The following is a 24,970-nucleotide window of genomic DNA, read 5'->3' as shown; positions in this document are numbered from 1 at the left end:
GTTCATGCTCTGTCTCTCTCTGTCTCAAAAATAAATAAACGTTAAAAAAAAAAAAATTAAAAAAAAAAAAAAGCTGCCCACAAATGTGTCCAGGAAAAGGATGACCCCAAGGTCATGTGAGAATTGCTAATTAGATAGAATTTGCAAGTCCTTTGGCCAAAGAATGTATTAAGACTCCTTCTGATTAAGGTTCCTCCGGAGCATGACCAGAGCTGCCCCCACAGCTGCGTCCACATCCTGCCCAAAGGACACTGGGAAAGGGAACGCCCTCTGCACCTCCTGCTTCAGAACCTCGTTCCTGGACAGCGCACTCCCACTGCCAATCACCCGCTCCACACCCCACTCCTTGAGCTGTTGAAATGGAAGCATGGAGTGCAGGTTTTGAACAATGCCTCGGCACAGGGCCCGGGTCACATGACCCAGGGAGAGATCAGAGGAGGAGATTCTGGTCACTGAGGCCAGCTGGTCCGGCAGGTGCCTCTCGCCCCACACCGTTGGAGTGATAGTTAGGCAGGTGTCTCTCTGCTGTGCAGCTGCCTGGATCATGCACGAATATACAGTGGGTTCTTCGACCTCCAGACCTTCCAGGAACAGAAAAGACCTGTGTGAGTTCATGCACCCCACCTGTTGCTGCAGGCTGAGACAGTTTGGAATTCCCAGAGGGCAGGGATAGATCTACTTGCTGCTTCTCACTGAGGCTGGATGTTTCCTGGCTCAGGGACTCACATAGTCTGGCTAGCTGTGCTCTGCCCCAGACCCCAGCCTAGACTTAAAGGAGAGATCTCATAAGTTTGCTGTAAGCGCTAACCATCCTACAACTAATCATCCTACAACAATGCTCCCAAGGAGGACAAATGAATACACTGATCAAAAAGCATCGTCATGGGGCACCTGGGTGGCTCAGTCGTTTAAGCATCCAACTCTTGATTTTGGCTCAGGTCATGATCTCATGGTTTGTGAGTTCAAGCCCCACATGGGACTTAGCTTGGGGTTCTCTCTCTCCCTGTCTCTCTGCCCCTCCCCCACTTTCTCTCTCTCTTCCAAAAATAAACTTAAAAAAAAAAAAAGCATCATTACAGCTGCTACTAGACTTATTAGCAGTGTCATAGAAACCCCAGGATCACAGTGCTGATCACAATCCAGCCCAGCCTCAGCAGAGGTTGAAAACCACCAGTCTAGACCAATGCTTCTCACCTCTGAATATGTATATGAATCACTTAGGGATCTTATTAAAATGCAGTTTCTGACTCAGTATGGCTGGGGCAGGCCCTAAGATTCTGTATTTGTTATTCACTTCTACAAGCCAGTACTGCTGGCCCAAGGACCACGCTTTTGAAGTAGAATCACCTGAGGAACTTCTATAAAATGCCTGCCCCATCCCACCCCACAGCCAAATCATCAGCATTCTACAGACAGGATGAGGACATCAGCATTGTTTTAAAAACTCCGCAAGCATGGGCACCTGGGTGGCTCAGTGGTTAAGCGTCCAACTCTTGATTTCAGCTCAAGTCATGATCTCCTGGTCATGAAATTGAGCCCAGTGTCAGTTCCACACTGCCTATGGAGCCTATTTGGGATTCTCTCTCTCTGTCTCTCTCTGCTCCTCCCCGGGTAGCACTAAGTAAATAAATAAACCTTAGAAAAAAAATTTTTTAGAGAGCCTGGGTGGCTCAGTCAGTTAAGTGTCCAACTTTGGCTCAGGTCATGATCTCACAGTTCATCGGTTCGAGCGCCACGTCAGGCTCTGTGCTGACACCTCAGAGCCTAGAGCCTGCTTCAGATTCTGTGTCTCCCTCTCTCTCTCTGCCCCTCCCCCACTCATGCTCTGTCTCTCTCTCAAAAATGAATAAACGTTAAAAAAATTTTTTTTAAAGAAAATTAAAAAAAACAACTTTTTTTAATTCCACAAGTGGTTCCAGTGTGCAGGCCAGTGCTGACAGCCACCACCCCAGAGTCGCCATGGAGTCTCATTGGCAGCACATTTAACTTGTACAAATTCAACCATACACACTCAGGAATGAAACAAAGAGGGAGAGAGAAATAATTAAATATTATAGCCAAAATGTGATCAGCAGGACTTTGGTTAAATATGTCAGAATGGGGACACCTGGCTGTCCTGGTCAGTAGAACATGCGACTCTTGATCTCAGGGTTGTGAGTTCAAGCACCACGTCGGGCATGGAGCCTACGTTAAACAAACAAACAAACAAAAAAAACCAGAATAAATGTCTTTCCTCTCCCTCTAAAAATTCTACTAAAATCTCAGAAAAATCATGTGCTTGGTGAGTAACCTAGCATGTGTGTACAAGTGTATAAATCTGTAGGACCGAGTCCTTGGAAGAGAACTTCTGGTTCAAAAGTTATGTACATCATACTTGCCCCTTAGAAGCAGGCCTGGTTTACACCAGCACTGCAATGTGCAGAAGGGATTACCTCTCCATATCCTAGGAAACACAGTGTGTTAGAAACTTCTAAAAGAATAGATGAAGAATATAAAACCATGAAACTGATGGGAAGAAAGGGAAGGGAAATGAAATAGAAAAAAAACAGATCAATCAAGTAGAAAGCACAGAGGGGCGCCCAGCTGGCTCAGTCAGAGGAGCATGTGACTCTTGATCTCGGGGTCATGAGTTTGAGCCTCAGGTTGGGTATAGAGATTACTTAAAGAAATAAAAACTTTAAAAAAAAGAAAGAAAGAAAACAGAGAGACTAAGGAGATGGGATGATGAAATGCAATGTGGTATCCTGAAGTAGATCATGGAACAGAAAAATGACATGAGTGGAAAACTTTCAAAAGAAAAGAAAGTCTATAGTTAAAAACAAAACAAAACAATGAACCATGTGCTTGTATATCCTTAATAATGTTAAGAAAATGTTAAAATAAAGTGTTCTTCCTCACTGGGAAACACCTGGGCCACAACCCCAGCCTTGAGGGGCACCTGAAGGAAGGTCTATACCAGCTGGAGACTGGAGAGACCTGGCTTCTAGCCCTGTTTCTGCATCCCTTGGCTTACCACCTCATCAGAATCTAAATACTGAGTTGCCACATGTTCACATCATGGGCTTAGAAACACAGACCATCGGAACTGAAAAAACACAGAAGGGGAAAGGACTTGCCAAGGCCACATAATGACTTAGGACAGAGCTGAGAACTGAGGCCACTCTCCTGTGTAGCACCACCACACAAGCATTTGTATCACACTTATTATGGGCCAGACATCATTCTAAGTGCTTTGCAGTATAACTCATTTGATCCTTGCCGTCCTCTGAGGTAGGTACTAGCATCTCTTTTCAGGTGAGGAAAGTGAAGAACAGACGGGATAAGGAACCTGCCCAAGGGCACAAGGAAGTGGTGGGGCTGGGATTCAAACCCAGGCCACCTGGCTCCAGAGTCCCTGCTCTAAACCACATGAGGGTGGAACTGTCTGTTTTCCAACTTCTGGAAAACAATGCAAACCTAGGGTATTCTGAATAGAGAGAGAGAGTTTAATTTTTACACCTTATGTTTTAATATTTCCATTTCTGGTTAACAGATGTGATGTCTTTTATCTGAATAAACTTGTTGTATTTGCATCTATATATTTTTCAATCAAATGGCACAGTGTAGAAATTTCATAAAAGGTTAAGCTACCTATAATACTAACCTTCAAAGTACTCAGTTTCATGAAAATAAGAACCATGACTTTTCTTTTTGAAAGGATCTTACAGAGAAATTAAGTATTACCATCTCTTTCAGGGGTAAAAATAACAGTCACTTCTGTATAAAGAGAAATACCAGTCAACACAGTCAATAATTGATAGAGTCATCCAGTTAAACCAGTATCTAAATATAGGGCTTGCCTGAAGGTTCTGATGACTGGTTCTTGAAAACCTTTTCTGATGCGAGACAAAACAAAATCCGAGTTCTGTTCTTTTAATGAAGCATTCCTGAGGGGATCCAAGCCAAGGGGGCAGAATTCCCCTGAAATCCTGACATCCCTGGCCAGCCTGAGAGAGGACTGACATGGGTCAGTGACGCTTGTCTACACAACCAGTAATGAGCTTCCTATGGGCTCCCTGCTGCTCTGCCTCACTTTGTTAAAATGCTGAAAGTTCCCCAGAATGACCTGATTCAGAGCTCCTACAGGTGGACCAGTGCACCTGATGAACACGATTTCCCCAGATCTGCATGGCTGACCAGAAATTTCATTTCTACCTTAAGTGCTTGGAAAGAGAACCTCTTCTGAAAGAAGGAGGTTGCAGGTTTCCCTGCAAATGAAGAGCAGAGAGAGGTCTGATCAGTTCTATCCTGAAGAAAGCAGGAGGGCATCAGTTTCCAGGGATCCTTCTAAGAAAGGGAGTCAGGAACTACTTGCCAGGAATAAGTGCTATGAGGATTTTATAATACTGTCAAATACCATCCACATTTGATCATTTTATTTTCAGCTGTCTGAAGTCATTAGAAGGAAGACTTCAAATGCAAGGGACCCAGAGACTACTTGACAGAGAAGGTGACCAAGTGGGGCAGGGGAGAGCTAAGACACTATTATGATATTCCATAGTCAAGGTTAGGGGAGAAGATGCTCCCTCAAAAAAAAAAAACCATAGGTGATGGCAGCTCAGAAGCTGAGAGGAAGGAAGGCTATACATCCAGATCCCTAAGGAAGGAAGGAAGGAATGTGTTGGAGCCTGGCTGGGTCTGACACATGAATCTAGAAGCTTAAATAACACACTAAGCACCAAGACACTGCTACATAGAAAGGACAAGCAGGAACACATCACTGTATGGGCAACACCTTACCTAGATCGGCCATCCACTGTACCAGCATGTGGACAAATGCGGCCAGCACATTGCCCCCATTGAGTGACGCTGCCACCGCCAGGTAGGTCCTGTCAAAGTATGGGAAGTAGGTGACTGGAGCTGTTGGGTCTGGAGTCTGTGCCGGCTGGAATCCTGGAGGCATGGAGGTTGCCAACTGAACAGAGGTGCTGATGTTGAGAACTAGGGTCCAAAGAAAGCAGAAGTTAGGCCTGTCAGGCTGACCCAGAGGTCACAAGTCACAAAAGGGCAAGGGGGAGAGTGTGTTGGTACACAAATTCTTTGGTACTCCTCCTTTCAGGATGTAGAGCCTAATTCCTGTGCACCGCCCCCCCCCCACAACCCCCTGAGTGTGGGCTGGACTCGGTGACTTGCTTCTAGCGAAGAGAATAAAGCAGAAGTGACCATGTGTGACTTTGGAGACCAGGTCATAAAAAGGCACTGCAGCGTCTGTGTTGGATCACTTCTTCTGGGGAAAGGCAGGCACCATGTCATGAGCAGCCCCGTGCAGAAGCCCATGTGGCAAAAAACTGAGGCCTCCTGCCAAGAACCACATGAATGAGCTAAGAAGTAGATCCGCCAAGCTTGGTCAAGCCTTTGGATGACTGCAGTCCCAGGGGGCCAACAGCTTGATTGCAGTTTCATGAGAGACCTTGAGCCAAACCATCCAGCCACATGCAGACTCCTGACTCTCAGAAACTTTGAGAGATAATAAATGTTTGCTGTTTTAGGCCACTGAATATTGGGGTGATTTTTTACGCAGCAATAGAGAAATATTTGCAGGGAGAAAGAGCTCAGCCCAAGTATTTAACTCTCTGGTGAGGCTTCATTCATTTTCGGCAAGCACCACCTCCTTCCCATTTCCATGGCTCTCTTAACCTTCCTCTACCAGTGGGGGAAAAGGTCCCAGACCCAGCACGGAGGGGATGATTTTCTCCTCTGGATTGAGGCCAGGGCCTGTGGACTGTTCTAGGAGTCTCTTCTCTTCCACTTCTCACAAGACTTGGCCAAAAAGCCTGTGCTTCTCAGTCTATTGGGGTCTGAAATAACTGAGGTCAACGTTTAACTTTCCCATCTAGTGGGGTTTGGAAGCAAGGAGACCAGAAACAAATCGCAGAAAGTCAATATCCTTTACCTTCTGCCACATCAAGCCTTTCCCCGTGACTGTTTACCAGAAGCAACATGCCCTCTACCTGTCCCCCAAAGTGGAGGTGTCAAGGATGGAGGCCAACCAACCTTGCCCTTAGACACAACACAACTGACTACAGCCAGCAGCCACAATCTGGAACCAGAGACTACAGCCAGCTCACTGAAGAGGGAGCCTAATTCTTAGCTTCTTCCCACTTGACTAGCCCCTCACTTACTATGTAGGACACACATTTACATCCAGGCACAGGAGAGCCCTCTGTCGAGGGAACAGCCTATGATTTAAAAACCACCAGAGTAGTAAGAAAGAACCAAGCTCTTTACAGGCACCAGCCCACTGTGTCACCACAACCACCCCATGAGAAAGGTGTTGTCACCCTCATTTTAGATGATGACAAGGGCTCAGGAAGAAAAGCCACTTGCCTAAGGCCACACCAGAAGGAGGAGAGGGGCTAAATTCTAACCCAGGCCTGGGGACTGACTCCAAAGCCCACATGAGTTCCCTGACATTCACACTTTGTGATGAAATGATACAAGGCAAGAGCTGGTGTATTGGGAAAATTAAAAGCCACAGAACAAACTTAACATATTCCCAGAGCATTGATTTTAGATGAAAATTTGGGAGAAAAGAAGGTTTTGAAAAACTTCTGACCTTAAAAGACTTTATCACATATAAGTGCCAACAAAATGGGCAGAATTTCACTTTTCCCTCTCAGCTAATCTTGAATGAGGAATTGCTACCCCAAACAAAACAATAACAGTCCTTGAAATGTTATTTCTTAGGAATACCACAAAATAGGGGTGCCTGGGTGGCTCAGTCGGTTAAGCGTCTGACTTCCACTCAAGTCATGATCTCATGGTTTGTGGGCTTGAGCCCTGCCTCTCGGGCTCTGTACTGACAGCTCAGAGCCCGGAGCCTGCTTCAGATTCTGTGTCTCCCCCTCTCCCTCTGTCCCTCCCCTGCTCGTGCTCTGTCTCTCTCTCAAAAATAAATAAACATAAGAAAGAAAGAAAGAAAGAAAGAAAGAAAGAAAGAAAGAAAGAGAGAGAGAGAGAGAGAGAGAGAGAGAAAGAGAAGAAGAAAGAAAGAAAGAAAGAAAGAAAGAAAGAAAGAAAGAAAGAAATGAAATGAAATGAAATGAAATGAAATAGGAATAAACTACATAGAGAAGGCTGGTCAGACTTTTTAAAGTCAGGGTTGAAGTGTAATAGTTCTATCTGATGGATGAAAGAGGACGTGACTACAAAGAGAGTTCAGGTAAGATGAATGAATTCTCCATTCCCCTTGGTAACAAGGAGGGGCTCCCAGAGTGGACTCACTTGGCCAGGCTGCCATGAGGGTCAAATGAAATCCCCATCCTGCAACCACCTAGCTTGGGCAGGCAGGTCCCAATTCTCCCCTAGCCCGGGGAGGGGCAAACAACAGCCCACAGGCCATACCCACCCAGCCATGTGTTTTTGTATGGTCTGAGAGCTAAGAATGGCTTTCACTTTTTTTTTTTAAATAATAGCTTTAGGGGCGCCTGGGTGGCGCAGTCGGTTAAGCGTCCGACTTCAGCCAGGTCACGATCTCGCGGTCCGCGAGTTCGAGCCCCGCGTCGGGCTCTGGGCTGATGGCTCAGAGCCTGGAGCCTGTTTCCGATTCTGTGTCTCCCTCTCTCTCTGCCCCTCCCCCGTTCATGCTCTGTCTCTCTCTGTCCCAAAAATAAATAAACGTTGAAAAAAAAAAAATTAAAAAAAAAAAATAAATAATAGCTTTATTGAGATATAATTCACATCAATTCACCATAAAAAAACAACTTTTTAAAGGGTATAATTCAGTGGTTTTTAGTATATTCACAGTTGTGCAACCATCACCACTATCTAATTTTAAAACATTTTTATCACTCCAAAAAGGAACTGTACCCATCAGCAATCACTGCTTCCCCCGGCCCCTGGCAACCATTCATCTGCTGTCTGTCTCTATGGATTTGCCTGTTCTAGACTTTTCACAGGAATGGAAACATACGATACACGGCCTTTTGGAACTGGTTTCTTTCATTCCTCCCTTTCACTCCCATGTTGTGGCATTTCAGCTGTGTGGATATAGCACACTTTCTAAATGCATTTATCAGTTGGTGGGAGTTTGGATTGTTTCTACTTTTTGAATTATAAGTTGTTATGAACAATGCTGCTAGGAACATCTGGGTGAAGTGTGGACACTTGTTTGTGTGGACACGTGCTTCCAGTTCTCTTCGGCGTGTGCACCTGGGAGTGGAACTGCTGGGTCATGTTTAACTTTTAAGGAACTGCCAGGCTGTTTTCCAAAGGGGCTGCAGCATTTTACAATCATAGTGGCATGTTCTTACATTTTTAAATGGTTGAAAAGAAATCAAAAGGAGAAGAAAATTTCATGACACGTGAAAATTCTATGGAATTCACATTTCAGTGTCTATAAATGAAGTTTTGTTAGAACACAGCGGCACCCATTCATTTATGTATTGGCTATGGCTGCTTTCAGGCTCTAACAGCAGAGTTACGTAGCTATGATAGAAACGGCATGGCCTACAAAGCCTAATATATTTATTATCCGATCCTTTACAGGAAAAGTCGACCAAGCTCTGCCCTAGACTGCAGCCTCCATCTCACTGTGACTCTCTTACACTGAGTACAGAAAAGACTCTGCACTTCTAATCAGATGAGATGGAACTTTCATTGAGAAACACAATAACAAAAACCCTAATCTACTAATCTATTTTCTTGGTCATGGAGTTACACAGCAATCAGCCAGCTAGAAACAGTCATTTCCCTTACCTGGCCATGGAAAGGAAAAGCACAGACTGTGGTCAGGGACAGAACTTGCCCTATAGGATTGCAAGCTCCCAGGGGAGGGGCTTCAGAACCTGTAGGAATGAGGCTGTTTTTCATGTTTACAGAATAATGATCAACAGGATGCCGAGGCTTTGGTACATGTTCCCCTTGTACCCTCACACAGAGCTGGAGCTTAGAAGGCACCAGTAGAAGTCTGAGGAAAGAACAGAAGAAAGACTTACCCGCATCTGTCCTTTGGGCCATACAGGAATAGACGGAGGCCTGTAAATCACCCAAGGCCACGCCCACCCGCGTCCCCTTTGGGACTCCAAACCAGGCACGGGAAGTTCTGCCCGCCAAGCTGCCCGCCTCAGCGATGTCTGGGAGCAGGTGGATGGGAAAGCCTGAGGTCCTCAATCTGCAATCCAAAAATGGACAGTGTATTTACCTGGTGCTGGGTTTTTTTGGTCTTTGTTGTTTCCAGGAAACTCAACAAAGGAAAGCACTAGAGGATAACACATAAGGGAAGGGAGGGTAAAATCCAGTGTTTTCAGAGACGGCCTCTTTGGCTTTTTTTTAAAACCATGAGAAGTAGACTTGTATTTTTTAAAGAATGAACACTGGCTTTCAAAAGCTTAGGATTAGCCTTCCAGGAAAGAAAACAACCAGTGTAAGCAGGGGTGATCAGGAAGGATTACACAAGAGCCAGATATCATCCCCACTCAGCCTCCTATGTTTGAAGGGAACACAAATACTCTGCAAAGGGAGATAGAGTTCCAACACAAAGTCACAATCAGTTAGCACAGGCCAAACCAAAGTCAAATCCATCAGTCTCCTGAATACCAAACGTATTCATCACTCGGGGTTAGTGAACACGGGCTGTCAATTTTATAAAACATGCTGGAAAGTCCTTTACCTGAACTACCAGGTGCTTTTTGTTTTATTACAGAGCTCAGAATTTGGACCCTGAAGGAAGTGAACTTATAGGGCACTGGATTTCTGGATCTGAAAAGGCAAAAGATTGCTTAAAAAGAACTTTTAAAAGACATCTCTCAAGACTGCTACTTCCATTTTTTAACCTTATTTTAAACTTTATTATAGTGAAAGTTATTCTTTGAAATCTATAGGCTAGGGCTGAGTCACAGAGAACTGGGGAAGCCAACCTAGGTCTGGGCAATTGTGGAAGAGCAGGACAGCATGGCGTACAGGGTAACCCCCTGCAAGGGTTCGCTGACAGCTAGGCCCACCCATGCCTGGTGACTGAAACAGTCTGAAGGACATTGGAACTTGATTCCTGGCCTCTTGGAATCCTCCACTCTTCTTGAATGGGAAAGTCCCACTGAAGCTCTCACATTAGAGATTCTGACCTTTAGCCTGGAGCCGGCCTGCAAGGATATACTCACATCTCCAAGTTCCAGCTTTGGCTCTGAGTGTTGAAATATCCCCAGCTAGCAGCATTCTGGTCGCACATCAGGGATCTTGGCAAGCCACACAACATGGCAACCACATAGTCATGGATGGTGCCCACTGCATCATAGGACTTCAGGAACTCTGGGCTAGTTTTCATATCAAAAACAATTCAACATGGTCTAATAGCAACTTGAAAGCATGCACCACACCTAGCTGCAGGCAGTGGACTAGACATGGCATAGCCGGGTGGCAACCAGCACCCCACATGCTGCAGCTCCCTGACAAGTAAACCTCCCGGGGTGAGGACCTCCCAGCCACTCAAAACACAGCTGGCTGGAGTCAGCCTTAGGGGAGTGGTCTCAGGGGAGAACGCCTGGGAAAACCCGACATTGGCCGTTCTCAGCAGCCCTGACCCTACCATTAACTCACCACGTGACCCTTGGCAAGTCCCTTGTCCTCTCTGCCCCTTTCTTTCCGCCCCTGGTTAGAATCAGATAACCAAGATTTCTGAGAAATGAAGCAGCTCTGGACCAAGTCTAGGTCCTGTGACCACACTCTGTGCCAGGCCACCTCACTGAGGAACACTCCAGCATGTGGAGTGATGCTGACCAGCTGGAGGTATAGCCCTCTGGCCACTCTCATTTCCCTGGAAACCCAGAATCCAATTCAAAAACAGTTGTCCGTACCTATTCTTCGAAAGCCAGAAGATGGTTGCACAGCCAAACCCTGAGGCCACACTGAGATGGGACTCTGGCCGGGGCAAAGAAGCCAGGAACTCGCTGCTACACCGGCCATCCTGCCATGTGACCAGGTGGCTCACAGCTCTGGGCTCAAACACAGGGGAGGCCCCTCCCTCTGTCCATTCACAGCCTGAAACAAAGGAGATTACCAAACACAGAGAAAAGAGCCACTGACCAGCAGCAGCATGTCTGTGAGACCATTCTGCTAGTGAGGTTAAAGCACGACTTTATCACCCATGATAATGCTTCACTCACACACCTGGGTTCTGATGTAAGAGCACCTGGGTTTAATACCTGGCTCCGTCACCAATGGCTGTGTGACCCTGGGCAAGTCACCTACTCCCTCCATTTATCCCACTTCTTCTATATTCCTTTTTATTCATTTTTTACAGTTGATATTATATCCCCTTTCACCCTGTAAGGAAAGAAACTTAGCACACTCTCAAGTCCCCGAGTCTCCATCCTTCCAACTCTTACCATGAGGATACTACCTAGACTGGATTCTGGATGACGATGGATATATTTTCTCTTTTACTTTGGCCTTAGCTAACTGATTTTTAGGCATCAAACTTTATTCAGGAATCTAGCCATCTTTACTTCATTTATGTCATTTATCTGTTGAAATCTTCTGGATCTTTCTCTGCTCTTATTTCAAATGCCCAAAACTAGTTTCAGTATAGTTCGTTCTGTGGCAAAGCATCTAAAGGCCTATATGGCTCCGAATATCTTTTCATATCCTCATACTTGAAGGACAGTTGTAATATTCCAGGTCCTAAGTTCCTTTTCTTCAATACTTAAAAACACTTTGTAGATTTGTGATAGATTACCACAAATTCCTTGCTACTCCTCCCATTAAGGGGCAGAATCTAAATCCTCTTTCCTTGAATCTAGGCTGGACTTGATGATTTGCTTGACCAAGAAAATGTGGGGGTAGTGACATCCTAGGACCCCCAAAGCTAGGTCATAGAAGTCTTGCAGCTCCCACCAGAGCCTTTTGGAGCACTCACTCTGGGGGAAGCCAGCCACCATGTACGAAGTCCCACTACCTGGGGCACTTGGGTGGCTCAGTCAGTTAAGCATCTGACTCTTGATTTCGGCTCAGGTCGTGGTCTCATGGTTCATGACATTGAGCCCCACATTGGGCTCCATGCTGACAATGTGGAGCCTACTTGGAATTCTCTCTCTCTGCCCCTCCCCCCACCAAAATAAATAAATAAACTTAAAAAAAAAAAGAAGTCCTAAGGCCACCATGCTGGAGAAACTACATGGAGAAGTCACATGTAGGCATCTAAAGGCCATCCTCCAGGCTGACTCCAGCCTTCCAGCCTTCCCTACCAAGGCATCAAGCATTGAGTAGAGCCACTCTTGAACCCTCCAGACCCATCTGTCCACTACACAAATACTCCCAAGCAACCTCCATCAACTCCGTGTACAGTAGCTCTATCTGATATGCAGAAGTAAATTGTACAAGATATAATAAAATGTTTGCTGTTTTAAGTAACTGAGTTTGGAGGTAGTTTGCTATACACCAGTAGGTAACCAAAATACCATTCCATTGCATTTTTACATAGAATGTTGCTATTGAAAAATGTCTAGTCAATCTGCTTGTAATTCTTTTATATAGGATCTGGTCTTTCACTGTGTATGCTTTTGGTATTTTCTTTGTCTGAAATCCTTGAAAGTTCACTATAATATATCTGGCTGTGAGGTTTTCCTTCTCTCCCTTCTTTGACATTCTATGCACCCCTTCAGTCTGGTGCGTAAGATATTATTTTGTCAGTTATGGTAAATTTTCTTCATTAGTTCTTCAAATATTTCCTCCTCTACCACTTTTATTTTTCCTTTTCTAGATCTCCTATTATTCAGATGCTAGTGCTTCTATTTGTATCTTCAATATCTCTTACCTTTTCTTTTATATTTTTTACTTCTTTGTCCTTTTCTTCTTCCTTCTGAGAGATTTTCTAAATTTGCATCTTTTATTTTCAAATTTGTCCTGAAGTTCTATCCATTTTGTTATTAATCCCGTCTATTACATTCTTTATTTCAACCATTATATTTTTTCAGACCTAATAATTCTCCTTGGTCCTTTTTATGTTTTCTTGCTAATATTCTCCTTTCATACATTTTAGTAAGTATGTCAAGCTAATTTTAAATTAGACTGACCGTTCTAACAGTTGTTTCTCAAAGAATCTCCATCAAATCACCTGGCACAATGTTTTTCTTGTGAAACAGCTGTGCTCTTCAAATGTCTTATTGTCCTGGCCCATGAACTCATTTTGTGCTGGGACTATTGGCTACTCTGTCAGTCAGTGTAAATGGGCCAGATCCCAATCCCTGCCAGCCTCCAAGCGGCTGGAAAGGATGAATGAATCCTGGGGTAAATCTGCAGCTAATCCATCCCACCCTGCAAAACATCTCCTCAGGTCAGTACTTCCACTCTGCCTCCCAGGAAAAAACAATGTTTTGAGGATCCTTAGATTACAATGTCACCAGCCCTGGGGTTTGGAAAGAGACTCCTGCTTTTCTCCACTGCCTTGATTTTATTCCTGAAGACACCAGAGCTGCTGAGGGTATGCGGACAATGCTGCTTGTCCCAAAGCCACGGCAGTCCAGGGGACCAGCTGTTCCCCTCCTGATTTATCCTCTCACAGGCAAGGCTGGTTGCCTCTTGCCCCAGACCCAAGCCACTGTCAACCCACACATCCCAAATCAAAGCAGCCCCATCACCCCAGGCTCTCTCACAATGTTCTCCCCTTTCCTTGGTGTTTTTCTCTTATGATTCCTCTAAAACTGACCTTGGCAGAGACAGCCAGCTGTCAAGCTAGTTCAGCATCTTGGTGGCAACTGTATCCGGAAGCCCAGAGGTAAAGGATACTTATAATTCTTTCCTGGGTCCTGGTAGCTCTTCCTGCCATGTGTCAACTTCACTCTTAGACTAGTGGCAAGGGGAAGGGTTAGAGTTAGGGTTAGGGTATGTAGTGTGTGTTGTGTGTGTAGGGTTGTAAGTATTAAATGAGTTAACACATGTAAAGCATTTAGAACAGTACCTGACACAGTCAGTACTCAATTAATGTTAGTGATGATAATGATGATGCAAATGAATCTTTACCTTCTAAACTCTGTCTGGGGTCTAAGATTTGCAGCAGCCTTCAAGAAAGACAATACACATCCCTCATATGTTTTGTCTTCTCCTCTTCTCATATAGGGAATATTTCTCACACTTCCACAAAATATAAATACAACCACTGTAGCAGAATGGGAAAAGAATCTTGAGTGCCAGTTGAGAAAGGTTATCAGTAACAAGAACACTCCGGATCTAATGGACAGAGATGAGAATTTGTTCTCCATATGTCCTGAGATGGCCTCCAGATGAGAACAATGCCTACCATAAAGCAAAGCAGGGCAAAGCCTCCCATGCAGCTATTTTGTGGCTATGTCTGATCTCAGGCCCCAGATTTGGGAGCCAAAATCATTACATTTTCCTATAAATTTTTTTCATTAAGAACCAAAGAAAGAAACTTAACTGCCTCTCCCCTCTTTGTTCCAGACCATGAAACATCCATTTGTTCATTCATACGTGGGTGATTGAATGACATGTTTATTAAGTATCTAATATGTATTAGGCACGGGTTCTAGTCCCTGACAATGCAGCAATCAACAAGAAAAAGTCACTACTGTCATGAAGCTTACATGCTAGGTATACAGAATATACACAAGCAAGTATATAATATCTGATACTTTTCATTGCTGTGAAGAAATAAACAGCAGTGATAGATTTTTTTGAAGGATGATCACGGAAGTCTTCTCTGAGGTGACGTGTGAGGAGGGACCTGGATGAAAGAAGAGAGTGAGCCATAAGAATGTCTGGGGAGGGGGTGCCTGGGTGGCTCAGTCGGTTAAGCATCTGACTTCAGCTCAGGTCATGTTCTCACGGTTCGTGAGTTTAAGCCCCGCATCAGGCTCTGTGCTGACAGCTGGGAGCCTGGAGCCTGGAGCCTGCTTTGGATTCTGTGTCTCCCCCTCTCTCTGCTCCTAGCCTGCTCTCTGTCTCTGTCTCTGTCTCTCTCAAAAATAAATAAAGATTAAAAAAAATTTTTTTTAAAAAGAATGTCTGGGGATACATGCTGCAGGTAGATGGGTCAGGGCAAAGGCTCTGAGACAGCTTGTCAAACTCTGGTTGGTATCCCCAGCCAGCAACCAGAAGAGCAGGGAGGTGCCTAACAGATCATGCACCTGAAGTGTATGAAGTTTCACTTGGGGTAGGAGTCGGGGCAAAGCAGTGCACCTCCACAACTACATACTGTATTTGTACCTACACTTAAAGCCGGGATTCTTTTTTTTAAAACATGTATTTCTTACTTTTTAAAAATTCTTGTATTTTTTAGAGAGAGAGAAAGAGAGAGCAAGTGAGTGGGAGAGGGGCAGAGAGAGGGAGAGAAAGAAAGAGGGTGGCAGGAGGGAGAAGGCTCCATGCTCAGTGCAATGGAGTCCCATGACCCCGGGATCATGACCTGAACCAAAACCAAGAGTCAGATGCTCAACTGACTGAGCCACCCAGGTGTCCCTAAAGTTGGGATTCTTATTCCAGCCCAAAGCCGGATTTCTACAGCTTTTTTTCAACCCCTTTATCTGCTTCCAAAACTCTTTGATCCTTTAAAAAAAATTTTTTTTTTTACTAACAGTTTTATTTTGTTTGTATGAGAAAACAAATATGGAATCCTTACTATGTACCAGGTATTCTTCAAAGCACTTCAAAAATAATTCATTTAATCTATATAACAGCCTTATAATATAGGCATGATAATTCTTCCCTTTTTACAAGAAAAATGAAGCAGAGAGAAGTTAAGAAAAATTTGCCAAAGGTCACATAGCTATTAAATGGTAGAACCAAGATTCAAATCCACTCTGTTTCAGAATTTGGTCTGATATTTGTTAACTTTTTTCTTTCTTCCTTCTCTCTCTCTCTCTCTCGGCAAAGAATTGATATATTTTTAATTTTTTAATTACAGAAGTGACAAGTGAATGCATTCTCGGTATGAGATGTTCAGCTATTACAGATAAAGCCAGAGGTCCGCTTATACCCCTACCTGAGTCCTGCCCCCACTCCTGTCCCTGTTAGCACTTGTGGGGAACTATCTCAAGTTTTCACACTCACACAACATATTTTGTTTGGCTTGATTGACTTTATTTTGTTTTTGTCTATTTTTTTTTTTTTTTTAAGCAAACAGCATTGTACTATATTTCTTCTTCTAGGGGTTATTTTTAACATCCAGCAAATGTTCTAGAGGCCTTTCCATGTGAGTGTATGTGAATGTACCTTATTCTTTTTGACTACACTGCACATCCTCCTACAGCCTGGGCATACCACCATTTATGCATCCATTCCCCAGAGCTTAAACGCGCTTAAACGCCAGTTTTCACTACCATAACAGGGTAATGAACGACCGTGATTACGCCTCCTTATGCACATACATGGTAAAGTAATTTTCCTGAGCAGATACCAAGTAGCAAAGCTGCTGAGTCACAGCAGCCCCCTTGTTTGGAACAGGCCCCCGCCAAACTGCCCTCCAAACCACCATGCTAATTTATACTACCACCGGCCATATTTAAAAATATCAATTTTCCACCCCATTTCCCAACCTTGACATTTTCAAACTTTGATTTCTTACAATTCAGTGGGTGGAAATGATTTCTCATTATTGTTTTCATCTGCCCTGCCCTAATTACTAATGACATTGAGCCTCTTTTTATATGCTTATTAGCCACTTGTATTTCCTCTTCTAGGAACTGCCTATCGGTATCCTTTGCCCATTTTCCACAGGACCATTTGTCCTTTCTCTGTCCTTATTTCTTTATATGTACCCATATTATTCACACAAGCAAACGTTTTCTCCCAGTCAGCCGCTTGCCTTTTAGCTTGGTCTTATCATGCCCACTTCTCTCCTGCTATTACTGACCCTCGAAATGGAGTCTACAGGCGTAACCACAGGCCTCTCAGAAGACACTCTCACTGTTTTTCCTCTCCCCGCTGGCTGGCCTGTGCCCTCATGGAAGCAATTAGCTCTCCGCTCGGCTTACTGGTGCCTGTCTGTGTTGACTGCCTTGAGTGTGTCCTGGAAGGTGAGGGCTTTGTCTGCTAGTTTCTACGTCTCCCGTGGGGTCAAGTACTGAGCCTTATTCACTGTAGGTACTGAAGCTAAACTGATTTATGGCCACCATTAAAAATACAATGTCTTGATCCCAAGTACGATTTCACTCAACTCTGCTAAGCAAGTATTACCATCGTCAAATAGTGGTTTCCCTCCTTCCCAGAAGCAGAAAACAAAGCAAGGAGGCATGTGGGCTGACTCAATGAAATATTAAGCAGCTCTCTCCAACGATGTGGGCAATGGTTTGTGTGGTTGTTACAGAGTCCAGGAAATGGGCAGAACGGGAGGCAGATGACCAGACCACAATTATTAGATCTCTGCTGTCCTCTTTGGGACAGGTTTTAGTATTAAAAGGACATTTATTCTCGTTAATGCAAAATTAAGGAGTTTAAAAAGTTTTTACAACCTAGACTCCCTCTGAGAGGTCAGCTGTAACACCCTAATCGGCCTTCTCCTCCTGCTACTGATTGGAGCCAAGCAGCTCCTGTGGTCCCAGCCAGCCTGACAACAGGCAGATGAGGAAGAGGGAAGAAGCAAGAGGTCCTGCACTGGCTTCTACAGTCCACCCAGCCCCTCCTGGGAACTAATCAAAGGATGCATCACTAGACACCAGTCATGCTGCTGAGAAGCAGGTCACCACTCACTTGGCCCCGGGGAACTGGAATCACTGACTCTCCAGGCAAAAAGGGGTGAATCTGGTGTTCAAATCCCCTTAACTACAGCCCCCAAAGTAGCCATCCATCCTCTACTTAAAATACCTACAGTAGGGGGTGCCTGGGTGGCTCAGTCTGCTAAACGTCTGACTCTTGATTTCAGCTCAGGTCATGATCTCCCGGTTCGTGAGATCAAGCCCTGAATCCAGCTCTGCACTGACAGTGCAGAGCCTGCTTGGGTTTCTCTCTCTCTCTCCCTCTCTCTCTGCCCCTCCCCAGCTCGTGCATGCTCTCTCTCTCTCAAAATAAATTTTAAACCTTAATAAAAAAAACCCTGCAGTAAAGTAGCTGGGTAATGGGTGTGTGTTGGTCCATAATACTCCCTACTTTTATGTCTGTATAGAACTTTTTAGTTAAAAAAGTTTTTTAATGCTTGCTGTAATAGGAGCTCATAATATCCTAATCCTTCCTCAGACATTCTGTTGGGAAGTTCCTGGCTTCATTGAACTGTTGCACCCTCGTGCAGCTTTGGTTCTCCAAGAGGCCTTTAAAAGCTTAGTGTCTGAAGTCACACCAACCTGGGTTCAAAAGCTGGAGTCCCCACTTGCTGCCATATGAGCCCAGGCATATTAACTTCAGAACCTCCACTTCTCATCTGCACAATGGGGACAATAATGTAACCTATATCATGAAGATGTCAGGAATGTTCAATGTGATCATGCAGGTAACATCCTTAGCCCAACATCTGGCATGAAAATTACTCATCATTATTTTGCTGGCTTAATAAGTCTCTTCCTAGAGGCCAAAAAGAACAGGTCACCTGCACTGTGGCATTTAAGATATAAGACAACCAACTAAATAATTCTTAGCACTTGAGCCCATAAAAAGGACAAGCCCTGGAATTCAAAAATCACAAATGTCTGTGACTATGACAAACAACAAAAATTATGCCCAAATTCAAAAGTATTTCCACTGTGTCTTGGCATCTCCTATAACCACACTAATCTCTTAGTTGTCTACTTTGATGCTCTGAGACCCTGACACAAAAGAGAAAGCTGTGGAAAATCCACTCCACTGAATCCTACAGAGAATCAGAGACAAGTCACTCTTTTCCCTCACCCTGCTGATGGACGGTGTGTGAGTGGACAGTTCGCTTACTCATTACACATTTGTACAAGATAGGAGGTACACAACATACAGGACGTACACAAAATACAAGAGACAACATGTGCCATTCCATTCCTACTGCAGGGTGACCCGATCCTTCAGAGAGAGCCCTCCGCAGCACTTTGCTGTTCCACAGTGGTTGCTAGAAGCACATGATCATCCCTGGAGCCCAGCATACCTTGGTCTGTTTTCCAAAACATGACTCCATGCATCTGTCCTGATACTCCAATGCCACAGACTTCCTGGAGCAACTGCTGAGGAAGGGCAGCAAGGCACTCATTTAGGGCTTGGATGATTCTGCTTACATCCTGCTCCCGCCCCTGGAAACAGAACAGGACGCGTCAGACAGTGGCACAGACAGGCGGGGGGGCGGGGGGGGGGGTGGAGGGCAGAGGCCCCAAGGGATTTCCTGGGCTGCCCAGCTAATTCCACTGGGGTCACTTCCAGGACCTGCTGACCAGGCTCACGGATGACATGTGGGACTGAGGGTTCTCCACCACCTCCAGCAGCACCTAGAGTAGGAATGTGGTGGACGAGATTCCAGTCCCTCCCTGCACAGGTGAGGCGCTGGGGCTGATGAGGTTCCAAAATGGCTAAGACTCTGCCCTCTACTGTGGGCAAGTCTGAGCTGAGAAAAGCACTGCCCCTGCCCTATAGGAACTGACAGTCTAACATTAAGGATAGGAAAACACAAGACCAAGATGTAAGGAGCAATTAAGGGTCTATCTCAAGGCACACAGAGGATTGGGATAAGGGCAGGATGGAACACAGCAGGAAGGAACCTGGAAGGAAAGGTGTAGCCAGGAAAGGCCTCGTGGACAAGCCCTAGTGTTTGCTTCTACTTGGGACTTTAGTTCATCCATCTGACAAACATTTCCTCAGTGCCTTTAGGGCCAGGCCTTAGACTTGGAAACAAAACACCGACGGGGGGGGGGGGGGGGGGGGCAGGGGCGCACCTGGGTGGTTCAGTCAGTTAACTGTCCAACTCTTGATTTTGGCTCAGGTCATGATCTCACGGTTCCTGAGATCAAGCCCTGCATCAGGCTCTGTGCTGACAGTGTAAAGCCCACATGGGATTATCTTTCTCCCTTTCTCTCTGCCCCTCCCTGGCTCTCACACACGAGCCTTCACCCTGGGCCACTTGTGCACGTGTTTTCTCTCTCTCAAAATAAATAAATAAACTTACAAAAAAAAAAAAAAGAATAAAACATCCACTAGGGAAGGCAGGCAAGAAGAAAGCCCAGAGAATACCTGGGCACAGCAACAGTGAGATGGTCCATGCAAGGGTGTGGTGGGAAATGAGGCTATAAAAGAGAGGGTGAGCCCAATGGCAGACCTTGAGCCCCAGAGTAAGGGGCTCCTCCTAAAGCCAATGGGAAGCCCTTGGGGCTTTCTGAATGGGACAGTATCATCATCAGAGCAGTGTTTTCAGAAGATTAATTAGGCAATGAGATAAGGTACCCAGAAAGAGACTGATAGTATAGAAAGATTTTTAGGGGTGGAAATGAGATTCAAGACAGTCAGGACCATCTTCTCCTGATTTGCCTTTTCCCCTGATTTGCCTCCTTACAAACTTGTCTAGGCAAAATAACCTTGAAAAACAAAGTCATGAGAGTTAAGAATATAATCAAATAGCATGCTAATATCTCTGGGTCCAGTGGTCTTAAGAGACAAGAATATGAATAGAATGCAGGATTTGAAAAAAGTTAGAGGTGTCTGGAATCAGATGGGAAAACACATTTAGGGATCTTAGAGATAATGAAATGCCAAATCCAATCAAGCAGTACATCCCGATGGGTGGGAGGTAGAAACTAATATAACTTCAAAAGTAGGTGATTCACACCAAAAAATTTAGGTTTCCATGACCATCTCTTCTTCTAAATTATGAAGTCTCTGTTAAAGGCTAGAAATCAGACTCCAAGATCCCATCCCATCCCAGGAGATGCCTCTAATCAGTAAGAAGTCTCAATAAGCTAAGGAGGCCACCAAAATATATACACTTGGAAAAGCAACCCAGATGACAGAACTGCTTCCTTGATCAAGAATTAAACATGCATGTTTAAAAGAGTCATACCTATGTGATTAACATTTGTGCTTAAGGAAATCTGAGCATTTGGTATTTTAGGTAAATTTATATGTTTAAGAGAATTTGGCCTAGGTTACCTTTGCAACTCCAAGTTAAAATGTGAAATTGAGTAACTGATCTCGATTTGTGATTATAAGTTCAAATCTCATTACTGTATACTTATAAAAGGATTTTAAACATATAAGAGCATTTAAAGTTTATGTAGTTATCCATTTAACTTATTAGATTTATAAGAATTATTTAAGTATTATGAAAAGCTGTGGGTCAGGCAACTACAGTACCTAAATATATATATATAGAGAGATAGATAGATTTATAAATATATATAAATATAAATATATATATAATATTTATAAATTTATAAATTTATTTATAAAAAATATAAATATAAATCTATATATAAATATATATTTATCTAGTGTATATAGTGTATCTTAATTATACACTAGATAAATATATATTTATCTATATATATAAATATAACTGAAATAGCATTAAGTATTATTCAAAGGCCCTCAAAAATGATAGTGACATGTTAGACTTATAAATGGAACCAGCTTTATAAGCTAAATTTAAAAGTGTAAGAACTAGGGTTCTGAATTTAGTAAATTGAATACTTACTTTGATTTCAACCAAAGTGCAATGTTTCTGGCACACAAAAATCACCTCAAGGTATAATAAGCTTAACAACTAGAAGGACCCCTGGAAAACTCAGAAGAGAAATGTGGCTCCGTTCTTAATAAATGTCTGGTCTCTGGGGAACTGAGAAAGCTTCCAGTCTTGGAAAAGCATCTGAAGACTGAGCCCTCAAGCCCCAGGCTATCCTGCCCAGGGCAGAACACAGCCCTCCCCCTCCTTGGGACAGACCCCTCACTTGTCCGTCAGCCTGCTGGCCTTGGGCAGGGGCAGTTCTAGGCTCCAAACAAGTGTGAACAAAGAAACAGAAAAAAAAGGAAGGTGAGGATGAGTAGAATGGGGAAAAAAGTGCAGAGGGAACACAAATCATTTTCCTGAGGAGGCAGCCCCAGACCCTAAAGAGACTGTATATGGGAGAGACTACAGCAGAACTGGCTGGGCAGTGAGAGCCCAGCAGAGAGGAAGTGCATGGCTGGCACTGAATTGAGATGTGTTGGAAGTGTAAAATACATACCAGACTTCAGATTTAGTATGAAAAATGCACAATACCTTATTAATAAATTTATATTCATTATTATATATTGAAGTATGTTGGATACATGGGGCTACATATGCAGTTAAAATTAATTTCAGCTGTTACTTTTTACTTTAATACTAGAGAACTGGAAATTCCAGGTGTGGGTCAGCTTCGTAGCTAGAGTTTCTACAGGACAGTGCTAGTTTAAAGAGTTCCCACATGGCCAGATGGTATATCAACCCAGGACAGAGGAGCCACTGTTTAAAATGGGCCCACTGGTGTGTGAGTTGTGTGGGTGGGACGGTGAGGGAGGGAAATGGGCCAGGTGGGAGCGAAGACAAGGAGGCAGTCAGTGTTCAGCAATTAGTTCGAGTTTCAGTGGTGAGTATGATGAGGGAGTAGCTCTCAGACAATGGGCATACCCACAGGTAACAGGAAAGGCGCTGCCTCCATTTCTTGGTTCAGACTATCAATCACTCTATCCAGATCAAATCCTAGAACTTTAGATTTGAGAACAGAACTTAGAAACTCAAGTCAACCCTCCTCCTCCACACCCCTCTTTACAGATGAAGAAACTGAGGCCCAGAAAGGAAAAACTAACTCCGAAAGGGTCACAGAGATTCACTCAAAAATCCTGGTATTTTAAGGTTGCAAACACCTAAAAGCCTGACTTTCTATACAGCTGCCAAGCTTGGCCTTGTTCTACACAATACTTCTTAAGAATGAAAAGTATGGACATAGAGAGAGCACAGGGACACCAGGTGTTTCTGTCCCCTAGGGTACATTTGGCAATATGGAGACATTTTGGAGTGTCAGAACTGGGTAGGAAGGGTCTACGGGCATGTAGTAGGTAGGGGTGCTGAACATTCTACAATGCACAGGACAGCTCCCCACAACAAAGAATCATCTGACCCAAGTATCAACAGTGCCAAGGTGGAGAAATTCTGCTAAAGATTAAATTACAGCAATGTCGTTTGTCCCAGAGCACAAAGCACACATGGAAGATGCAAGGGGGGTATTACTGGCCTCTCCGAAACCCCTCATTAGGCAGGTGTGGCACACTGTGTGCCTGTAAACACGGAACAGCCTGCTGAACACTGGGGGAAGCGGAGAAAGCAGTTTTCAAGAAGTGGCCCTATTGCAAGAGAAAGGGCACTGCCTAAACTCACATCCTCTAATCCCAGCTGCTCACCCCCACAGGGTCAGAGCTGAATTTGCCTCCATTTCACAGTCCATGAGGTGAAATAATCATTCTAAAGTATCCTGATGCCCCAACCAAACTAATTTTGAAAGTCTCTATGAAAACGCAAAGTGCTATAAGAGACTCTTAAAAAATGAGAACAAACTGAGGGCTGATGGGGGGTGGGAGGGAGGGGAGGGTGGGTGATGGATATTGAAGAGGACATCTTTTGGGATGAGCACTGGGTGTTGTATGGAAACCAATTTGATAATAAATTTCATATATTTAAAAAAAATGAAAATGCAAAGTGCTCCTGTAATCTTTATCCTCTGAAATGTTTCTGAGCAAGACGGACTCTGAGCTGTAAACAACTGAGTCCAGATAACTGGCAAGAGATTGTGAAAAACAAGCTCTTGGGAGTATGGCCCAGAAAAATCGAGTTTGTGGCTGGAAGGGGCCTTAGAGGCCTCCTATTACAACTAGAAGAACAAGCAGAGATCCAGAAAAAAAAGTCCAAGGTTACACAGAAAATTCCTACATATTAATTTCTATTGTCAATTAACTGAACACAGGGAATTAATGGAATCCAGTTTTAGATTAAAGGTAGATTAATGGAATCTACCTTTTCAGGGAATTAATGGAATCCAGTTCTAAGAACTGATGATGTTACTGAACCCAGAGCTCTCATTGTGGTGAAATTCTCCCCCATTTCTACCTTGTAACTCTCACAAGACACTAGTTTTGAGTATAATGATGACTCCAATCTTTTTCTAACATTTTAATCGGCTTCTCTCTCCTGTCTTTCTGTCTCTGCAGTCCTTCCTCCAAGGTGTCTCAGCTTTTGGAACCTGGTGTCTTTTTCTGACCAAGTGTTTCAATTCCCCAGTCCACATTCCACCCCTGCAGAATGAGAAGAGCCTCTTTCGCCCTGATTCCTCCTCTTAGTTCCTGAGGAAAATCCAGATTCTGCCCTGGGGAACAAACTGAATCCTAAACTTGACACCGGCAGGTGTGAGGTGCAGAGACAGCAAGAACAAGAGAGGCCTGAGGTCACTCCACAGACACAAGGAGAGAAATTTCCCGCAGGTCAAGTGGAGGGCTGAGAGCACGGGGATACAGCGCCATAAGCAAGGACACCAGAGGCCAGAGAGTGAGGAAGGAGATCGGTGCCAGCAGGTGGGAAAGCTACCGGGAAGAAACCTAACGGATCAGAGGGAGCTGCAGCAGACAGGCAGAGGTCAGGCAGACTGGAGAAATCGGGGAGACTTCCTTGCAGAAAAGGGGTTGGGGGGAGGCCTCCTTTGAGGAGCAAGAGAGTGGCTCCCCGAGGCGGTGCAACTCCAGGACGCTGCCTCACCTGGGGCCCTGCCGCAGCGCTCTGGGCCGCTGCCTCGGCCCGCGCAGCCCGGGCACAGCTCGCCAGTACCAAGAACCCGGATGGGTCGCCGGGCGCGGACTCCACCAGGGCCGCTTTCACAGACGTAGTGCCCAGGTCGATACCGAGAATGACCGACCGTGCAGCCATAGTCGGAGGGCGAAGCTGCCAAAGCTTCAAAGCGCAACACAGCTGACGTCGGAGGAGTAGCGCCCCCTCCCGCACATCCACCCGGCTTCAAGGCACCGACGCGAGGCCTCGCCTGCCAATCCTTCAGCCACACCAACATGGAGGCCTCTCGCCTTCCCATTGGTCAAGAAAAGC

At 44.6% G+C, this 24,970-nt stretch overlaps 1 protein-coding gene across 1 annotated transcript; it reads right to left on the bottom strand.

Annotated features, from left to right (window-relative positions):
• Positions 1 to 21: 21 nt before the first annotated feature.
• SHPK (sedoheptulokinase) lies at positions 22 to 24,922 on the bottom strand. Its single transcript, XM_030296891.1, has 7 exons — positions 24,629 to 24,922; positions 19,031 to 19,172; positions 10,830 to 11,013; positions 10,137 to 10,289; positions 8,976 to 9,151; positions 4,780 to 4,980; positions 22 to 581 (listed from the first exon to the last, which is right to left on the bottom strand). The coding sequence occupies exons 1-7, from the start codon at positions 24,794 to 24,796 to the stop codon at positions 169 to 171; spliced, it is 1,437 nt and encodes a 478-aa protein (XP_030152751.1). The 5' UTR covers positions 24,797 to 24,922; the 3' UTR covers positions 22 to 168.
• Between the last annotated feature and the right edge of the window lie 48 nt (positions 24,923 to 24,970).

Source organism: Lynx canadensis, chromosome E1, assembly GCF_007474595.2.
Source record: "Lynx canadensis isolate LIC74 chromosome E1, mLynCan4.pri.v2, whole genome shotgun sequence".
Classification (NCBI taxonomy): domain Eukaryota; kingdom Metazoa; phylum Chordata; class Mammalia; order Carnivora; family Felidae; genus Lynx; species Lynx canadensis.
This window is presented reverse-complemented; position numbering and strand designations above follow the sequence as displayed.